This window comes from Calidris pugnax, unplaced genomic scaffold (genome assembly GCF_001431845.1).
Source record: "Calidris pugnax isolate Ruff unplaced genomic scaffold, ASM143184v1 scaffold28, whole genome shotgun sequence".
Lineage (NCBI taxonomy): Eukaryota > Metazoa > Chordata > Aves > Charadriiformes > Scolopacidae > Calidris > Calidris pugnax.
The window spans coordinates 8418586-8437549 of record NW_015090842.1 but is presented as its reverse complement, the minus strand read 5'-3'; the positions used below and the strand labels follow the sequence as shown (position 1 = coordinate 8437549).

The following is an 18964-nucleotide window of genomic DNA, read 5'->3' as shown; positions in this document are numbered from 1 at the left end:
TCCTGACCCTGAGAGAAAAACCATGGGGAGTGGAATGAGCAAGGTACCGGGATGATGGTGGTGTGGTGGCCAGCATGTCCTCCTTTCTCCTGCAGGCCAGGGGGATGCTTGTTCCCAGATTGCCACGATGCCCTAAATACAACCGTTTGCATCTTCCCTTTCTCTTTCCCCTTTGAAACTTCAAGCACTTAAGAAAGGGAATTAAGAAAGCAAACAGTGATCCCCGGATTTATATCCGAGGTGACGAGCTAAGTGCCTACGGGTGTTAGAAAAGTGACAGCTGGCTTTAGAGGCTGGTCCCTTGGGCGCTGAGGCTGTGGCATTAGCATCCTCGGGGCTGACAGGGGTCCCTGCAGGGACATTTCCTCCCCTTGCCACCCCTCGGGATGTGTCTGTGCCTGGCAGCCACGCGCTGCGAGGGGAGAAGTGGGGTTTTACTGCTGCTTGTTGATCAGCTGAACTCCGGGGCTGGCAGAGGGGACTGAGTTCTGTTTGTATCCTTAAATAACCGCTTGGTATGTGCCTTATCCAGTTTAAAATTAGACTCTGGGACAGCAGCGGAGAGACCAGATCAGGGCACACTCTCTCTGAGCGGCTCTGGTGAGATTTAACACCGGGGTTTCACCTCCTGTGGATGCAGCCCGACCTGCAAAGTGGCTTTTACAGCCTTTCTGGTACCACCAAGCCCCCTTGGGGAGCCTGGGCTGCCTTTGCCAGGGGCTGGGTTGGTGCAGGCAGATTTGTGTTGTGGGATCTGGCTTTGACTTGATGAGAGGCAGGACTCAGCATCCCCCTTCCAGCAGTAACAGCTTGTGTTGGGCAAAGATGTTCACTGAATCCAGGTGTTTGCACCCCAGGAGCGGGCTGGGGTTCAGCTGTACGGTAGAGGTGGGCTGGATGTCACCCAGAGCTGTTGAAAACCCTTCCTACAGCCTCTCAAAGCAGGTGTCTTCTGCCAGCTTGAGTGCAACTGGGAACCAGCTCCTCCTTTCTGTGCCCCTTGGAAACCACTCCGTCAGGCTCTTACACCCCATAAATGCTCTGAGCTGCCCCCTTTTCTCCTTCATAACCCTGCAACAGCGAGTTGGAGACCAAATTTGCACACTTGATGTCATTTACTGCAACATCCTGGCCAGAAAAATACTATAAATAGCCTGTGCCTTTGCCAGTCTCTCCCCAGCTGGCAGAGACAACCTTTGAAACTATTTGCAAGAGGTGGTTGCTATAGAATAGCAAAATAAAACCGAGCTGCAGCGGGGCTGGCCTGCCTCCGGGAGCCACGGAGGTGGGGTGAGGTCCCCCATCTCGAAGGAGGAGGCTGGGGTGGGCTGAGATGTTTGGGGAATCCAGCCCCCAGCCTTTTCGGTAGCAATAGGATGACATGCAAGCCCCTTCTGCTTATGTGCTGAGTTTTCCTGAGTTCTGCGCTCCTGGAGGGGTTTGGGCTGGTGGTTTGAGTGGGCTCAGCCTTTGCTGTTTGTTAATGAAGGTGATTCATTGATGAGATACTTGGTTTATCATTGCTTGGGGAGTGTGGAGCCAGATGCCCTGGTCCTGCTGGTACCACACACGCAGATTGATCCTCCTGCCACAGTGGGTGCACGTTGTGCCTGGTGCCATCTGAAATATCTCTCCTTTTTGTCACCTTCTAGATTGTCCAAGGCCTCTACCTGGGGAACGTCCGCGGTGAGTGCCTTTCCCTGCTCCCTGGGCAACCAGCAGGGCTGGAGGAGCCCCTCTCCTTGGGCTCTCCCTGTGCCTGCTCCCTGCTGGGGACCGGGAACGTCCGCGGTGAGTGCCTTTCCCTGCTCCCTGGGCAACCAGCAGGGCTGGAGGAGCCCCTCTCTTTGGGTGCTCCCTGTGCCTGCTCCCCGCTGGGGACCTCAGCATCTTCCAGAAATCCAAAAGCCCCATCCCATTTGCAAGTGGCCCTTTGCAGCTCTAGCCCAGGAAAGGGAGATCCGGAGGGAGCTGCGGTCACCAGGGAAGCCATGGCATGGCTGGCAACCTCCCTGTGTTTGCTGAGACAATATTTACAGTGGGCCAATGCCTGGCTTTCTTGCTGGGGCTGTGGGGAGGAGGTCAAAGCTTGGGTTTCACCCAACAGCGAGGACACAACAGCCTTTTCCAAATTAGCAGTATCCTTTCTGATGCTGGGAGTGGTTTTAAGAGCCTGCTGAATACTCAGTGCATCCAAGGTTTTGCTTTGAGGGGGTTGCGTTGCGATGCCTGGTCTCCCTTTTTGGGTCATGTGGGGCGAGAGGCAGCGGGAAGGGCTGGTGTGGGGGGGTCAAGGGACTGGGGGTGATGGATACGGGCTGCCGGTGGGTGCTTGGCCCGGCAGATCTCCCCAGAGGGCAGGTGACTGACGTGCTGCCTCTTCCTCCAGACTCTGAGGACCGGGAAAAGCTGCTGAGGAACGGGGTGACGCACATCCTCTCTGTCCACAACAGGGCCAAGCCGGTGCTGGAGGTGAGCACCCCGGCAGGGGGAGGGTCTGGGGGGACAAACCCGAGGGTCAGGGGCTGGGAAGGTGCAGGTGGGACACCCTATTCTCCTGTAAGAGCCTGCTGAATACTCAGTGCATCCAAAGTTTTGCTTTGAGGGGGTTGTGTCGCGATGCCTGATCTCCCTTTTTGGGTCATGTGGGGCGAGAGGCAGCGGGAAGGGCTGGTGTGGGGGGGTCAAGGGACTGGGGGTGATGGATACGGGCTGCCGGTGGGTGCTTGGCCCGGCAGATCTCCCCAGAGGGCAGGTGACTGACGTGCTGCCTCTTCCTCCAGACTCTGAGGACCGGGAAAAGCTGCTGAGGAACGGGGTGACGCACATCCTCTCTGTCCACAACAGGGCCAAGCCGGTGCTGGAGGTGAGCACCCCGGCAGGGGGAGGGTCTGGGGGGACAAACCCGAGGGTCAGGGGCTGGGAAGGTGCAGGTGGGACACCCTATTCTCCTGATGTGGGAGCAGAGAGGGGCGAAGCAAGGTTTGCTCCGTTTGCCCCATGCGATGCTGAGCTGCACCCGAAGAGGCTCAGCGCTGGCTTTTGGAGGGGAGGGGGGAGAGTGGGATATTTTGGGGGGTCACGGCCACCCTCTGGGTGGTTTTCAGGGTGAAGGTGTGGGGCCAGGACCCGGTGGGGCTCCCGGTGCTGCCGCGGGAAGAACCGCGAGAGGGCGGCGGCGCCCCACGGATGGCGGCACCGGGGCCGCCTCCAGCCCCGACGGGAACGGGGGCGGGGGGGCACAGCGGCACCCAGAGCAACCCACCGCCTCCAGGACAGTGGGTCCCGGGCCAGCTTGGCTTTGCCTGCCCAGTCCCCTCACCCCTGGAGGACCCCGGAGCGCTACGGCCCCCTCGGGCTGTGGGTGGGGAAACTGAGGCAGGAGGGAGCTGCCCGGTGGGGTGACGCCGGAGGTGATGGCCGGGTCTTTTGAGCACAAATCCTGCCTGTATGGAGCTGTGGGTTGACTGGAGCCTGCAGCAGGACCTATAGTCCCATGCAGGGAGTGCTAGGACCATGCAACCGCAGTTCATCCTGGTGTCAGACCCTCTGCCAGCTCCCAAAACCCAGGATGCTGCAGAAAGCGAAGGGGACTGCTTGGACCCCTCATCCTTTGGGGCCACCATGGTCAGGGAGCCTCAGCAAAACACCAGCTGGAGCCTTTTCCCCATTAAAGCGTTGGGTAACATGGAGAAGGGAGAGAGAGAAGGAAGGAGGGTGCATAAAATGGGTGCAGAGAAACGGCTGGTGGCTGGAAGAAGGGGGCAGCAGCTGGGGCTGGAGGGACTCGGGGCACGGCCAGACGGGTAGCAAACCACACGGTGATCTTACAACACGGAGCAAGCCACCGGGCTGGTGGAAAGGGGAACCGGAAAGGCATGGTGGGTTGAGCAATGTGTCAATCACAGCCCTGGGTTGGGAACCGCAAACCCCAGCACCAGTCCCATGCGTGGCCCGGCTCCCTGAGGCGGGATGGGGGGCACCCGGCCCCACGGGGAAGGGGAAGCCGCTGGGAGCCCGGCAGTTAATCTGGGATTGGGGTGTGGGTTGGGATTTGGGGAGGAGGGAGGTCACTTTGGCTGCTCCGCTGGTCGGCACGGTGGCTTTGCCAGCACAGTGGCTTTCCTCGCCATGGAGAGGTTTGGCTGGAGCCAGACATGGAGGGTCACAGCCAGGTTTTGGGAAGCCGCAGCCCATCATGGCTCATCCCACAAAACCTGCTGGTGCTTGCTTGCTGGTCCCCGTGTCCCTGCCTGGTCCATGGTCCTATTCCACCTGCCGAGCCTTTCCTCGCCATGGAGAGGTTTGGCTGGAGCCAGGCATGGAGGGTCACAGCCAGGTTTTGGGAAGCCGCAGCCCATCATGGCTCATCCCACAAAACCTGCTGGCGTTTGCTTGCTGGTCCCCATGTCCCTGCCTGGTCCATGGTCCCATTCCACCTGCCGAGCTCCTGCCTGCTCCTGCCATCCCCTGCGTGCCAGGGAGCCACAGTGTGGCCAGGGATGTGGATGAGGATCCCACAGGCTCTGTTTCCCTCTCAGCTCCTTCCACAGCTTCTCCAGGTGGGGAGCAGCTGGCTGGAATGCCACGAGGAGCCAGAAAGTGGTACAGCGCTGTGGCACCTTGTCCCCATCATTGGAGAAGCTGCAGGATGGTGGGGATGAGTGTGAGACAGGGCTGGGGATGATGGATGGGACAGAGAGGTGATGCACGGGAAAGCCCACCCGTGCTCATCCTTGCAACATGGGTCTTTCCAGTGCGGGAATATCCCTGTGCCCGTCCCACTTTTCCCCTTCCCTCCTTAAATAATTGGCTTTTTCCAGCCTCATGATTTACCCTCAGCTGGAGGGAAGCGAGGGTGGCCCGTGGGGTTGGGCTTCATCAGCCCATGGAGGACCTTTGGGCCGCGATGCCACAAGCTGATGGAGACGGGGCAACCCCTGGTGCTTGCCTGTTTCAGCTCCGGCTGGCAGGATTTCCACCCATTTCGCTAAGTTAGTTAAAAAAAAAACAAAAAAACCCTCAGATGAAAAGGATCTAATTTTAACTCAGAACAGGGAGGATCGAGGAAGCGATGTTTTAAAGAAAGGAAAGTAATCTGACCTACGTCAACATGTGGCAGGATGATTTATTGTGTATTAAGAGGACCGGGAGGAAATAACTCATTGATGAGAGCGACTTCATCAGTGCGTGTTCGCACACGTCTTCCTGATGGGGCTCACGAGTTGGGGCCCTGGGAAAGGGGTGGCTCAGTTTTTGGGGGGTGGTTCTTAGCATCGTAGCAGGTTCCCACAGCCTGACCTCTCCTCTAGGCTGAAATGGGGGAGAAGTAGCCCAGGGTGGGATGGATACGACCTTTCATGGTTCTCCCTACCCTTGGGAAGTGGGGAGATAGCACCCCAAAGCCAATTATGTCTTTTCCATCACCAAAGGGTCAGCTGGGGAGAGGGGAAAAGAGAGAGAGGGGAGATTTTGTGTTTCTTGGAGGTATCTTACTACCGCAACCATCTTTGTATTGCAGGGCATGACCTATCTCTGTATCTCGGCCTCGGATTCATCCAATCAAAACCTGTAAGTCCTTTGCCATCCTTTTGCCTCCCAGCATCGTGTGTTGGTAGTTGTTGGTCAATAAAAGTTCAGATTATGAATGAAGGTTCAGTTCATTCATGCTGCAAAACGTTGGTATCATTGCTGAAATTGACAGAAGCTGCGGTTCATTCTTAGGTGCTAAACAGCAGTTGTAGGGGTCAAAATTTGTTTCTGTGTGTGTTTGCAGTCAGGAAATGTCATTTTCCATCAAATTTCAGAACTGTTCTACTGGGCAGAGTTGAAAATCGGAGCATTAGAAAGACAATGATTTTTCTTGGTCTTCCAAACATTTTATTGGAAAGAGAAATAGAGTATTTATTAAAATCAAAGGTGTTTTTTTTTTTTCCCTATATGAAGCATAGATACTTATAAGTCTTTTAACGATGTTCTCGAGATGAAGCTGTTGAGAGATGCTGCAAGGAAGCCCCAGGCTTTTATGGGAGGTGGTGCTGGGGTGCGATGGGTGCAGGCACTGCTGGTGCTGGGGGTTCACGTCACCCTGTTGCTGCGTTGGGCATCCCTAACAGAAAATGGGTGACTCCGGGGGATTTTTCTCACCAATCAAACCCTAAAAAAGGATCGAAACCTTGTGCTCAGTAACTGGAGTGAAGCCCATTGGTGGAGGTGCTGGTTTTCCAGCTTCCTTGGGAGCAGCCGTGCCCGGGGGTGTGATTCTGCTTGCTCATGCTCCCGCTGAGCGGAAAGAGAAGCTTTACAAGAAAACCCTGCCTCAGCAAGAACTGGGTTTTTTGGTTGTTATTTTTTCCTCTTCTCCCATTTCTTTGCGTTTGTGACATGTCTACTGAAATGAAGAAAAAAAAATTAAAAAGGGGGGAGGGGAGCGGGGAGAAAAAAGAAGATAAGATTGGCTGCTGGAAGGAAGACTTATTCAAGGAACTATTTTCTGCTTGTCAGTTTATGCCTTGGATTTCACAATCCTGGTGTCCGGCAGAGCTGATGCTTGTGACTAAGGACCTCAGTGGCTCTCAGCATTACCAGGGCCCATGTCCTGATCCCACGCCTCAAGGCTGATAAAGCATGGGGAGAGCTTTCCTCTGGCTGACTGCCTGGGTGAAAAACCCCCGTGGAGTGGGTGAGGATGGATGGGGTGGCTGAAGAGCTCACCTGCCTCCCTCCAGGATGGGTTGGGAGAGTGATGCTGCGAGCATGGGGTGGGCTGGAGGCTAGCAGCAAGGCATGCTGAGGGAGTTGGAGGCAAAAGCATCGTGTCCTTGCAAGCAAGGTGCATCCTTTCTGGCCCCAGCCTAGGGGCTGAAGTGGAGGACTGGGATCTAGGAGAGCCTGGACCCCTGTAGGCAACACGTGCAGGCCCTGGGGGATGCTTCTGCTCTGCAAAGGAGGTAGGATGAGGCAAAATTGCCCGAGACAAGCTTCAAGAAGGGAAAACCCACCCCAAAAGGTGATCTTCTGTTTGCTACGGTGGTCAAGGAGGAGGCACGTCTGTAGCCCACCAGGAGCGATGGACTGATAACTCCTTCCAGGATTTTCAGTATGACCACAGCTTCAAAGACTCCCTCATCTCTCCTCCCCTTCTTGGGCAGCAGAACCCCCTGCTGTTTGTATTCAAATATGCCTTTGGCTGGTTTCTTAGAAGGAGCCCTGCCCTTTCCAGGAAAGGGTGAGGACCAGCATCCCCTGTGATCCCTTTCCAGGGCAGGGTGAGGAGCATCCCCTCGGCTGGGCTAGGAGGGATGGGGGAGGTGTTAGAGGGTTCTGCAGGGAGCCCCGGAGGGCTCTGGGGGGAGGATGCATTGGGAGGGAGCCCTCGGCGAAGGGCACAGGGGGAATAACTCTGTGGGAGCTCATGCCTTGGCTTCTGAGAAATCAGGAAGGCTGTGCAGTCGGACGCCCACCCCATCACGCGGAAGCAGAGGAAGTCCGGCGCCGGGGCAGAGGCTCTGCCGGCTCCTGCACTCCCTGACCAGTGGCTCTGGTGGGGCTGCACCAGAGGGACCTTTTTCTTCTCCTCCCCGAAAAGCTGGGGGTGTGTGGTTAGGGAGTCTGCCAGGAGCCTAAGTTCCCCAAAATCGCATCTTCTCCCTCATAACTACCCCAAGGCTTGGTGTGACTGTGAAGGCTAGCAGGGATGGGAAGTGTTCATTGCAAATATGTGTCAAGAAAATGAATACCTGGCTCGGCATGGACTCTTGGAGATGCCCTCTATCTCTGGGAGGGATTGGCAGTGGCTTCCAGCATCCTGTGCAGTGATGAGCAGGAGGTGTCCCACTGGAGCCTGCATAGTGCTCCCATGAACACACACCTCTCTCTCACCAGCGCATACAGAGTTATTTTATCCTGTTTTTTAGGTCTCCATGCCTTCAAAATATGGTAAGGCTCAGGCTGCTCAGGCTGAGAGAGTTGGGGTTTTTCAGTCTGGAGAAGAGAAAGCTCCAAGAAGACCTTATAGCAGCCTTCTAGTAATTGAAGGGGGCCTAGAAGAAAGCTGGAGAGGGACTTTTTACAAGGGTATGTAGTGATGGGATGAGGGGTTACAGCTTCAAACTGGAAGAGAGTAGATTTAGATTAGATATTAGGAAAAAAATTCTCTAGTGTGAGGGTGGTGAGACACTGGAACAGGTTCTCCAGAGAAGCTGTGGTTGCTCTATCCCTGGAGTTGCTCAAGGCTAAGCTGGATGGGGCTTTGGGTTGAGGAGGGGAAGGGTCTTGCACCATTTTGGGACCTGCAGGCAAAATGCCTCGGGAGCTACCTTCTCCCTGCCTTCTCCCCCACTGGAATTTTTCCCTTGGAGGAAACTGGGTGTGTTTGGCATCGTTTGGAATTTATGGATAAGCTGATGGCTCAGGACAACCTCTGACATGGGGATGTGCATGTCCCTTGCCCCCTCTCCCCTCACGGGGAGGAGGAGGGATCGCTGCTCCCACCCTGTGCCGCTGGTCCCAGGGTGGTGGGAAGTCCTTGGTGGAGGACACAACTGCTGAGGCTCAGGCTGCTCAGGCTGAGAGAGTTGGGGTTTTTCAGTCTGGAGAAGAGAAAGCTCCAAGAAGACCTTATAGCAGCCTTCTAGTAATTGAAGGGGGCCTAGAAGAAAGCTGGAGAGGGACTTTTTACAAGGGTATGTAGTGATGGGATGAGGGGTTACAGCTTCAAACTGGAAGAGAGTAGATTTAGATTAGATATTAGGAAAAAAATTCTCTAGTGTGAGGGTGGTGAGACACTGGAACAGGTTCTCCAGAGAAGCTGTGGTTGCTCTATCCCTGGAGTTGCTCAAGGCTAAGCTGGATGGGGCTTTGGGGTGAGGAGGGGAAGGGTCTTGCACCATTTTGGGACCTGCAGGCAAAATGCCTCGGGAGCTACCTTCTCCCTGCCTTCTCCCCCACTGGAATTTTTCCCTTGGAGGAAACTGGGTGTGTTTGGCATCGTTTGGAATTTATGGATAAGCTGATGGCTCAGGACAACCTCTGACATGGGGATGTGCATGTCCCTTGGGCACAAGGCAGCACCTTGCCCAGAGACTGTCTCCCAGGGGTCCTCCCTGAGCTGGTTTGGCTGATGGCATCACCTCGTTCGTGATTCCTTAGGAGCAGGAAATCTCCTGGGAAGTCTCCCAGGTCATTTCCTTCCTGGCAGATGAAGATCAGCCCCTCTGCCCTCACTGGGCAGAGGAGGGATCGCTGCTCCCACCCTGTGCCGCTGGTCCCAGGGGGGTGGGAAGTCCTTGGTGGAGGACCCAACTGGTGGTGTGGCCAGGTGCCTTGCAGGGGTAGGTAGCCCTCCCATCCTCACCTCCCTGCCTCTCTCCTTGCAGGCTGCAGCATTTTAAGGAGTGCATCAAGTTCATCCATGAATGCCGGCTCAGTGGGGGAGGCTGCCTTGTCCACTGGTGAGACCTGCTGCCACCTCCTCGCGTCCTTGGTTCACATCGGTCCCATGGGAGGTGGGGATGGGCTCCCCAAAAGTGTCCTCAACGTCAAATGTCACTTGTGGTGGGGAGGAAGAAGAGGGTAAGACAAGGAACAGTGGGAGGGTGACAGAGGAAGGTCTCCACTGCTGATACCCATGCAGATGGGTGGTCTGTGTGTTGAAAACCTGAGCATTCAAAGAGGTGGGATGGGCTAGAGGAGGGCACGGGGGGAAGCCACCTGCCTGGAGCCACCAGCAGTGGCTCCCTGCCCATGCAGCTCCTTATCCCCACCCAACCCATGGCCGAGGAGCTCTGCCAGCACCCCAGGGAGAAGGAGTGCCTGTGGGAAGATGTGTCCCTTTCTGCGGGGCCAACATCAGGCTTTGTGGTGGGAATACCTCTACCTGACGCTGCTCCTTCACGCTCTGCCAGCCTGGCTGGGGTCTCCCGCAGCACCACCATCCTGGTGGCTTATCTCATGACGGTGACCGAGCTGGGCTGGGAGGGCTGCCTGGCTGCCACCAAGGCCGTGCGGTCCTACGTCAGCCCCAACTTTGGCTTCCAGCAGCAGCTGCAGGAGTATGAGGCGACCTTGCTGCAGGAGGTACGTCCCGCCCCGACGTCCCCTTATATACGTGTCTGCAGGGTTTGCAAACACGCACGGCTCTTTTGCATGCAGCTCGCTGCAGGCACCAGCTGTTTGCCCCGAGCTGGCCTTTGGGCATGCTATTTATTACCTGGGGATTTTGGGTTTTGCATGCAACAACAAAAAAGAAAAGAAAAGAATTTTGTTTAAAAAAAAAAAAGAAAAGAAAAAAAAGAAGTGCCTAGACATTATGCAGGCACACTTAAAAAAAGCTCTTTAAAACCCCAGTGCTTTTCTCGAGAGTTCAGTTAGGACACAGTGGGAGGGACAGATGAGCATCAAGTCCCCCAGGAGCCCCAGGAAGGGCGCTGGGCCAGTTCCCGGGAATGCAGTGCAGCGGGAGCTGGAGGCGGAAAGGGGGAGAGGAGAGGGAGGAAGGCTCCTGCGAGCAGATTTGGGATGCTTGGGCGTGCTCGGATCTGACAGGGCTTCCTCTGACAGCATGTCCCCTGCTCTTAGAGGCAGAGGACAAAGAGAAGCCAGTGTTGATGGAGAAACTGTCCTCTTTTCTCCCTCAAAATGATATGGAGCAGCAGGTTTTAGGAGAGCAGAAGCCTTGGCTGGGTGGGTTCCTGTCCTGTGCAGGGGAGGGATGTTGTTGTAGCTGAGCCGAGCCAGATTTTGGCAGCTGGGAGCGACAGCGGCACATTTACTCGGGAGAGCACTGGTTGCAGAGATCAGAGCTGCACTTTTGACCCAGAAAGCCTTCAAAAGCAAAGGGAAAGGCATCGAAAAGCACAGCTCCCGCCCGAATGACCTCCAGTCTCCCACACCAAACTCTGCTCCTCTGCCCGGCCCTGGGCTCCATGGTGAAGGACCAGGATCCAAAACTGTCCTGGGAGGGCACATGGACCACAGCTGGACCTCTACAAGGAAAAAGTAACCCACAACTCGGCATGCACAAGACATCTTGCAGCTCACATCACCCCTAGACTTGGTCCCATCCCTGGAGATGAAGCTCTCCCCCATCCTCTGTAGCCACTAACGTGCAGTGGTCCCATGGCAAACGGTGGCAGAGACCCGGTGGTCCTTCTGGCCACACTGAGCAGCTCAAGGGGATTTCTCTCCTCCCAGAAGAGAGGGAGGGACAGCATGTGACATTGGCCCAAATGTCAGCCCCTTTCCTGCCGCTGAGTTCCTTCCCTGGGTGCCGGAGGGAGCGGGCAGGCGCTGTCACATGAAGGACACCACCCTGCCCTGTTATCACCAGCTTGCAAAAACACCCACGGAGGAGGGTGGAAAATGGTCCAAGGGGTTATGAAACACCCGGGGTGCTGGAGATTCCCTGTGGGGCTTCCCCTGCCCAGGCCAGCTCTCCCCAACGCTTCCCACGCTCTGGCCGTGTCCCTGCCCAGACCATGAGGTGGGGTAGCTGTGCCCCCCATCCTCCTGCTCCCCAAAATCCAGGCTGGGCTCAGCAGATGCTGGACTTTCTTCCCTTTCCCGTAGATGCTGTTTTTTCATCACCCCACAAGTTCTGCCAGGGGCTTTGCAAGCATTTCCCTGAAAATACCAAAGGCAGAGCCAAGGGTGGAGGCGCTTGGACGTGGTTTTTTATTTTTTTTTTACTCCTGAGCCATGGGTCTTAGCAAGAGCTGCCTTTTTCCTCGAAACGTCCTGCTTTTCCCTGCGGTCGCTGCATCAGGGAAGGAAGCTCCGGGTGGCCCTGGTGGGTGGACTGCTGTCAGCTTGGCCCCGGGGGCGAAGGTTGGGTGCTGGAGCGGGGAGTGCTCCGGCATTACTCACCCGCAGCTGCATTTGAAGAAGGGGAAGAGCCAGGATGGATGCTCCAGCCTGACCGGCCATGCGCTGCTCCCAGCTCACCCCTTCACCTTCCACCTTTGCAATAAGAAGGGACTTGCGGGCAGGTCAGCCGAGGTGGATGGTTGGGGGTCCTGCAGGGTGGTGGCCACCATGTTCCTATGTGGCCAGGAGCCCGTGGGACCTGATGCCACATAGATCCTGCACCCTTCATGCCAAGCAGCAGTTGGCTTGCGTACCTTGGCTGTGGGAAGCCACTCCTCGTTCCCCTTTGTGGCTTTGGGGTGGTGTTCTCTGTGTAGTCAGGATGCAGTAGCAAGGGAGCTTCAGCTCTTGCTGAGGATAGAAAAGAGGTTAAATTTCCCCATTTAGCCCAGCTGTCATCCCAGCAGGCAGCAATTTGGAAATACAGTGCCCAGGAGCAGACATGGATGAGGGCTGGACGGGCTGCTCGGGATAAAAAGCCTCATTTCTTGTTGGCTAAAATCTGCGAGGAACAGGTCAGACCTCCTGGGGACCTCCTTCCCAGGGCTGTGGGTGAGCATCCCTCGGTGCCTCGGTTTCCTCGATCCGGAGCAGGAGGGGTCAGACGGGACCCTGGGATGCAGAAATGGGGAAGATGCTCTCCGGGTCTGGGCAGCCAGCCCCCGGCTACAGGAAGCTCTCCTCGAGTGTGCAGCTGTGGTTTCGAGCTGGCAAATGGTGTTTATCGGGGCTAGAGGGATAAAGAAGGAAGGAATCGACCATGAGCAGCAGCAGGGTGATGGGTAAGGTTAGAAAAGGAAGTAAGAGAGCTCAGAGAAGACAGCACGGATGTGAGAGGTGGCACAGATGGGCATTCAGGTGATGGACCTGTCCCCCCGCTGCCCCAAGGTCCCCCCCTGAGGTGCTGCTACACCGCAGCCAGGCTGCCTTACCCCCCTGGTGCCATCCCAGATGGGACGGGTGCTCCGGGCCCCGGGAGAGAGGAGGAGGGCAGTGGGTTAGTGGTCAGCGCTGGAGGAAACGGGCTGTAACCACTTCTTGCTCTGGCTTTAAAAGGAAACGCCTGGCAGCAGCAGCAGGGTGCTTCCCCCAGCCTCCCGAAGGCTCCTTCCCTCCTCTGCTGGATGGTGGGACCCAGCTCCGAGGCTGGCTGGTGGGTGCCGAGCCTCGGTGGCCAGGCTGGTCCCCCCATGGAACTTCATCCCTGCGGGTGGTTTGCGCTGGAGGGATGTTCTCCCCAAGAGCAGGGGATGCTTGTCCCAAATTCTGCCTCAAATTCTTTGAGACTCACTTTCCAGGGTGGTTTTTTCTTTTCTAGCAAGGAAATCAAGCTTGGCTTTTGGGGTCCACCCTGAACCAAGGGTCTTCCTGCAAGTGCGCAGAAGCCGTGGTGAGTCCTGCTGTCCGAGGGAGTGGATTTGGGGAATCCAGACATTCCCGGTGGAAATCCCCTCTGCCAAAGCTGACTTTCCCCAGCTGCAGGAGGGGGGATGCCACCAGGGTCGTTCTCAGACTTTATTCTCTTGTGGCTCATGGTCCCCGCATGTGTGGCAGCCCCGGCAGGACAGGGCTGAGCTGCCTGTCCCGCTGTCCTGCATCCATGAATTTGGTGGCTTCTGGCCGTGGGGTGCATCTTGCCCTGGGGGTGCAGAGGCTGGGCAGCTCCTGGGGGCTGCCTGCCCTCTCTCTCTGCTTCCCCTGGCTGCATCCCATGCCCATCCCAGTCTACCCCATGCCAGGGCTCTGATGTTTGGTCCCTTTCTGGACCCTTTACACCCCCAGGTTTTGCACTCCCAACTCCGTGCCCTCCATCCTTTTTTGTAAGGAGTTTGCTTATTGCTGGGCATGCTCCTACCTCTCATCCCAGTAAGCCCTCCTTGCTGGGGTGGCTGGTTCCCAGTGACTTTGGAAGGTGGCAAAGCCTTCCTGCTCCCGGCGAGCACTGGGCAGCTGGCACGGGCAGAGCTGCCCATTTCTGCCCATGCTCTCGAGTGCTACAATCTGGACCCCTCTGGCCGTTTCTCATCCCAGCAGGAACGGGCAAGAATTTCTATGGACCATCTTCTCACTTGCCAGCCACCTCCGGACCTCAGCCCGCTGCCAGCTGGCCCCTGGCCACCGGAGCAGCCTTTGCTGTAGGGATGTGGAGTGGGGACAGGATGAGGGACACCCCCCCAGACTGCCCAGCATCAAGCAGGATGCTCTGCAAACAAACCTGCCTCAGAATGCAAGAACCAACACAGCCGTACAGCTTGTGGCATCGAGTCCAGCCTGTCCCCATGCTGCCAGGGCGGGGAGAAAGCGTGGGGAAGCTTTTTCTTCCCAGAATGCGGGCACACAAGGAACAGCAGCAGCTTCTTGGCAACGGAGAGTAAATAAAGCTGCCGTCCCAGCTGCAGCCGGCACGAGAAGCTGAGGATGCTGCCAGCTCCCCGGGTCCGTCTGCGCTGGGCTGGGGATGCGGAAAGCGCTGGGTTGGGGAGAAACATTGCATCTTCTGTCCGACGTGGTCATGTCGCATGGTGTGTGAGCTCCTGCACGACCTTCTGTGTGCTGGCTGTGGCTGGAGATCACCTGGGGCTGTGGCTGGGATGCAGTGGGTATTGCCCACTGCAATCCGCTTGCTCGCTGTTGTACGTCCTGGCCCTCAAGTTGGGGGTGTCTCATCCTCCCCGGTGACCCTGACAACCTCTTTTGGCTTTGTCCTGGCAGTACCGCACCTGGATCCGCCGCGACTACGGCAGGAACCCGTTCAAGGACCAGGAGGAGCTGGAGTGCTTGCTGGCCCAGCAGGAGCAGAGGCAGAAGGAGCAGCAGCTGGGGAGCAGGGATTGCTCCTGGCTCCATTCTCCAGCTCCCACCAACCCGCTCCCCTCCCAGGCAGGTGGCACCGGTGGAAGCAGATGGATGAACAGATAAGCAGCTGGCTGCTCGCGGGCAGACGTTGGCCCTGGGGCTTGGAGAACTCTGTATTCCCTTTGCCAAACGCCTGTGGGGATTCATGTCTAGGGCAGAAAGCAGCCAGTGCCGTCCTTGGCTATGGGCTTGAGGGTTGGAGTGAGGGAGTCAGGACTCACAGACCTTCCCCTTGGCTGCCAGCTCTGTGTATACCTCTGGACAAGCCAGTTAACTGATGATAGTGTCTTGCTCTGTCCCACTCCCCCATTAGCCAGTGGATCACGGCCACTTTTCCATCACCCAGGGCAGCAGCAAGCCCTGTCCCTCTCTCCAGCAGCATGGTACCCAGATGCTCCTGTGGCAGGGTGTGGGGATGCCAACGCAGACCTTGGAAAGCCAAGGTGGGATAAGATGGGGAGAGGCCACCTTGTATTCTGCTTTGCAGTGAAGCTGGAGTCCAGTACAGTCTGCGAGGTGGCCCTGAGGAGGGAGGGATGTGTCCTGGGGTGTGAGTGTGCTGCCGAGCCTGGCTGTCACCCCACAGGATGGGCAGAGGGGCTGGAGATGTCCCCCACCATGCTTGGACTTTCCTGGTCCAGCCTGTCCTTGGCAGATGTCTGTCTGGCATTTGCCTTAACTCACCCCCCTGCCGAGGGAGGGGGGAAATCCAGCTGTGCCGGAGGCTGCCTGTCCCCACCGCCTCCATCCCCGGGGCCAGAGTGGTTTGGGTTTCCCCTGCCGCCCCCATCTGAATGTCCTTGGTTGCAAAAGCAGCCAGTTGCTGGATTTGACTCGGTTGACCCGCAGACCAATTTAACACCGTCCCTCTCCAACAGCCTCTTTAATACTGAAAGATCATGGCTACGTCCCTTTTTATGTCCCAAACTCATACACCGTCGTTCCAAAGTGTGGCCTCACCACCTTCCTTTGACAGGACTCCCCACATCCATCCTACAAGGAGGGGGTCCCAACCCATTGGCACAGCCCTTCTGCATTCAAACCTGCAAATCTTCCATGCCAGCTTGGCCTTTTGCTATAAATACCTTGCCTGGCTTCTCAAAACTATCTGTTCTGCAATCCATTCTGAGAAAAAAAAAAAAAAAAAAAAAAATACACAGTTCAGATGAAATTTGTATATAAAAACAAGCCTTATCTTCTGAAAAAATTCACGAGGGCCAGCTTGCTGAAAAAAAAAAAAAAAAAAAAAAAAAAAAAGAAGCTTAAAATATTTCTAGGCCTTAATGAAAATTTCTGGGTACTCTCGAGTGTGACCATACTGGGGATGACTTGCCTGGCTCTTAATAAAGAGGAGAGTGATTAAAACTGTGCAGCTGGCCAGTCTTGATTTGTGGTGCTCCTGGTGGGAATGGAGGGGTGGACTGACATGTTTCTTATTTTCTTGACGAGAACCATCAGCAAAGTTAAAAGTTTTTAAAGATTCAATGTTTAGCCATAATGTACAGGCTTCTGGGGGGAAAATAATATAATTATGGAGGCTTTCCCCTGTCTTTTTGTGTTGAGAAAAGGGTCCCTTTGGTTGTTATTCTACACGGAGGCACTCCACAGTGTGTGCTGGTGGCACGATCTGCATGGGAAAGCGCCCCAAGCAATTAATGAGATCAAGGACCATAAATGCTGTTGATGGAGTGGACTGGAGGGAAGTTGAGCAAAAAGGGTCGATATCGTATTTGAGGCCTCTGTTATCGTTTTAGGAAGCAGAAAAATGGAACTTGTGCACAGGAGAAAAAGAGAAGAAAGTTGATTTCTGGTGTTAATAGGAAGTCATCGGAGATGTGTGATAAGCAGAGATTAGCTTTGCAGGAGGTGTGATAACCTCCACGGAGCACTGTCATCCCCTCACATGTGCCATCCTGGGTGCAGTGCCCCTTCCCATCCCAGACTGGACATCCCAGGACTCAGACATTCCCCAAAGAACTGCAGCATTGAAGCAGCTGTTACCCCTGGAAAAATCCCCCTGATTTTTGGGAATCACAAGGGATGGTCCCTATAAGCTGCAGCATCACCCACACCTGGCATCAGAGCAACAACTGTTGCCCAAATAGCATCTCCCAAGCCCAATTTCCCTTGGATTTGAGGGGTGTCCCAGGTAAATATATATATTTTTCCACTCTGGCCTCTACCAGTGGGAGCTGTGGTGGCTTTAGGACTTGTGGGCACTGGGAGGCAAGCCCTGAAGCAGGTAAAACTGGGCTGATTTCCACTTCTTTCTGCTCCGGTAAGAGCTCTGCGCGCTTCGCCGCTCAGCTCTCCCCAGCGACCGGTGCCTCTGGCGGGGGGAAAAATCACTCTTTTGAGGTATGAACGAGCTTCCCAGCTTCCCGGGGCGCTCCTCGCTTGCAGGGAAACAGTTTGCAAGGAATTCCCTTCCATGCTGCCTGCCCCCGGGGTGTGTTTCCCATTTTCCCCTGCCAGCCGCTGGCAGGGCTGCGGGGCATCACGCTGCTGCCAGCGCCGCCAGCGGCTGAAAAACCCCATTTTAAGGCAGTTATTATTTTATCCTCCTCCCGTTGGGATCCCACTCACCCCAGGGAACTGAGATTTCACCTTTCCAGGCTGCCCATGAAGTTGAGGAGACAAAATGACACCAGAGGTGATGGGATCACTGGGTAGCAGGGTCGCAATTAGCTCGTAGAGAGGATGGAGAGGCTTGATTTTACGAAGCCCCTTTAAAATATCCTGAATTTGCCAGAATTTATACAAAAGCAACTATTTTTTACTGAGGAGGTCTCTGCCTGGTGTCGGAAGGCAGGATTGGTGTCACAGGGGATGGCGATGCAAACTCCCCCTGCAAACCGTAACTTGTTTCTTAGTTAAGAAAAAAAAAAAAAATAAATAACCCTCCTAACCACATGTGATTGCAAAAGGGGTTTTTGGCTCCCCCCAAATCTCACAGGGGGGATCTGATTAGGATCAGTCGGGTGTTTAAAAACAAGGGCTATTACAGCCGTTATTTATTAGAAATGACAATAAAGGTTGTGTACCTTAGATCATTATTTTTATTATACCATCTGTGCAGTTCCATACATTTCCCATTTCTCTGTATTACCCACATGGGAGTAATTATGGTTTTCTTCCAAGAAATGTGTGTGTAATCTGGTAATCCCAAAAAAGCCCTCTGAAATCAGGCTGCAGATGGTCCTTTACGCTCTGCTTCGGCCAGTGGCCCCAGCTGGGTATGCTTGGGCTGGACTGGGGCTACTGGTCCCAGCTGGGGGATGACTGGTGGTGCCGGGGCAGCCAGGGAGGGAACGATCCGGGACCTGGGGCTGATCCGGGAGGCAACTGCCCAGGGATGGGCTGATCTGGGATTGGGGACACTGGTCTGGGGCTGAACCAGTCTGGGACTGGGGAGGGACTGGTCTGGGTCTGAACCAGTCTGGGACTAAGCAGAGACTGATCTGGGACTGGGGATGGACCAATCTGGGACTGGGGACCCTGGTCTGGGTCTGAATCAGTCTGGGACTGGGGAAACACTGGTCTGGGACTGGGGATGGACCAATCTAGGACTGTGGGAGGACTGGTCTGGGTCTGGGTCTGGACCAATCTGGGACTGGTGATGGACCAACCTGGGACTCAGGAGACTGGTGTGGGACTGGTGATGGACCCATCTGGGACTGGGGAGACTGGTCTGGGTCTGAACCAATCTGGGACTGCGGAGAGATAGATCTGGGACTGGGGACGGGCCGATGTGGGACTGTGGAGAGACTGGTGTGGGACCAATCTGGGACTCAGGAGACTGGTGTGGGACTGGCGATGGACCCATGTGGGACTGGGGACACTGGTCCGGGTTTGGACCGCTCTGGGACTGGGGAGATGGACTGATCTGGGACTGGGGAGATGGACTGATCTGGGACTGGGGAGACTGGTGTGGGACCGGGGATGGACTGGTCTGGGATGGGGGACACCGGTTTGGGACTGGGGAGACCGATCTGGGACTCCCGTCGCCCCGCCCCTTGCCCCGCCCCCTCCGCCTGATTTCCCGGAAAGTCTCGCCCTTCAGAGAAAGCTCCGCCGGCCGCGCGCGCCCCACTGGGCGGCTCCTCATTGGTCGGGCCGGGGGCAGAGACGGCTCTCCATTGAGCGGGGGCGGGATGGGGGCGTGGCTAACGCTGGGCCCGCCCTCCCGGGCTGCTATAAAAGGTGTGCGCGGTGGGCGGTGCGGGGAGCGGCGCGGAGCGGC

General features: G+C 56.0%; 1 protein-coding gene across 2 annotated transcripts; it reads left to right on the top strand.

The window, feature by feature from the left end:
* On the top strand, positions 1-14797 carry LOC106888098 (dual specificity protein phosphatase 22-A-like). 2 transcript variants are annotated; one of them, XM_014942126.1, is made up of 7 exons: positions 1-43; positions 1653-1686; positions 2390-2472; positions 5522-5571; positions 9378-9452; positions 9906-10077; positions 14578-14797. In XM_014942126.1, the coding sequence occupies exons 1-7, from the start codon at positions 23-25 to the stop codon at positions 14782-14784; spliced, it is 642 nt and encodes a 213-aa protein (XP_014797612.1). In that variant the 5' UTR covers positions 1-22; the 3' UTR covers positions 14785-14797. The 2 variants fall into 2 exon arrangements, with proteins under 2 accessions (XP_014797612.1, XP_014797611.1); XM_014942125.1 differs by lacking the exons at positions 1-43; positions 1653-1686; positions 2390-2472; positions 5522-5571; positions 9378-9452 and adding an exon at positions 13184-13255 and having other exon boundaries at positions 9460-10077.
* Positions 14798-18964: the final 4167 nt, after the last annotated feature.

Bases quoted from the DNA above. Each gene is read 5' to 3' on its own strand.
- LOC106888098 (XM_014942126.1), top strand. From the start codon at position 23: ATGGGGAGTGGAATGAGCAAG. The intron at 44-1,652 runs GTACCGGGATGA...GTCACCTTCTAG, and splicing joins TGGGGAGTGGAATGAGCAAG to ATTGTCCAAGGCCTCTACCT. The intron at 9,453-9,905 runs GTGAGACCTGCT...ACGCTCTGCCAG, and splicing joins GGAGGCTGCCTTGTCCACTG to CCTGGCTGGGGTCTCCCGCA.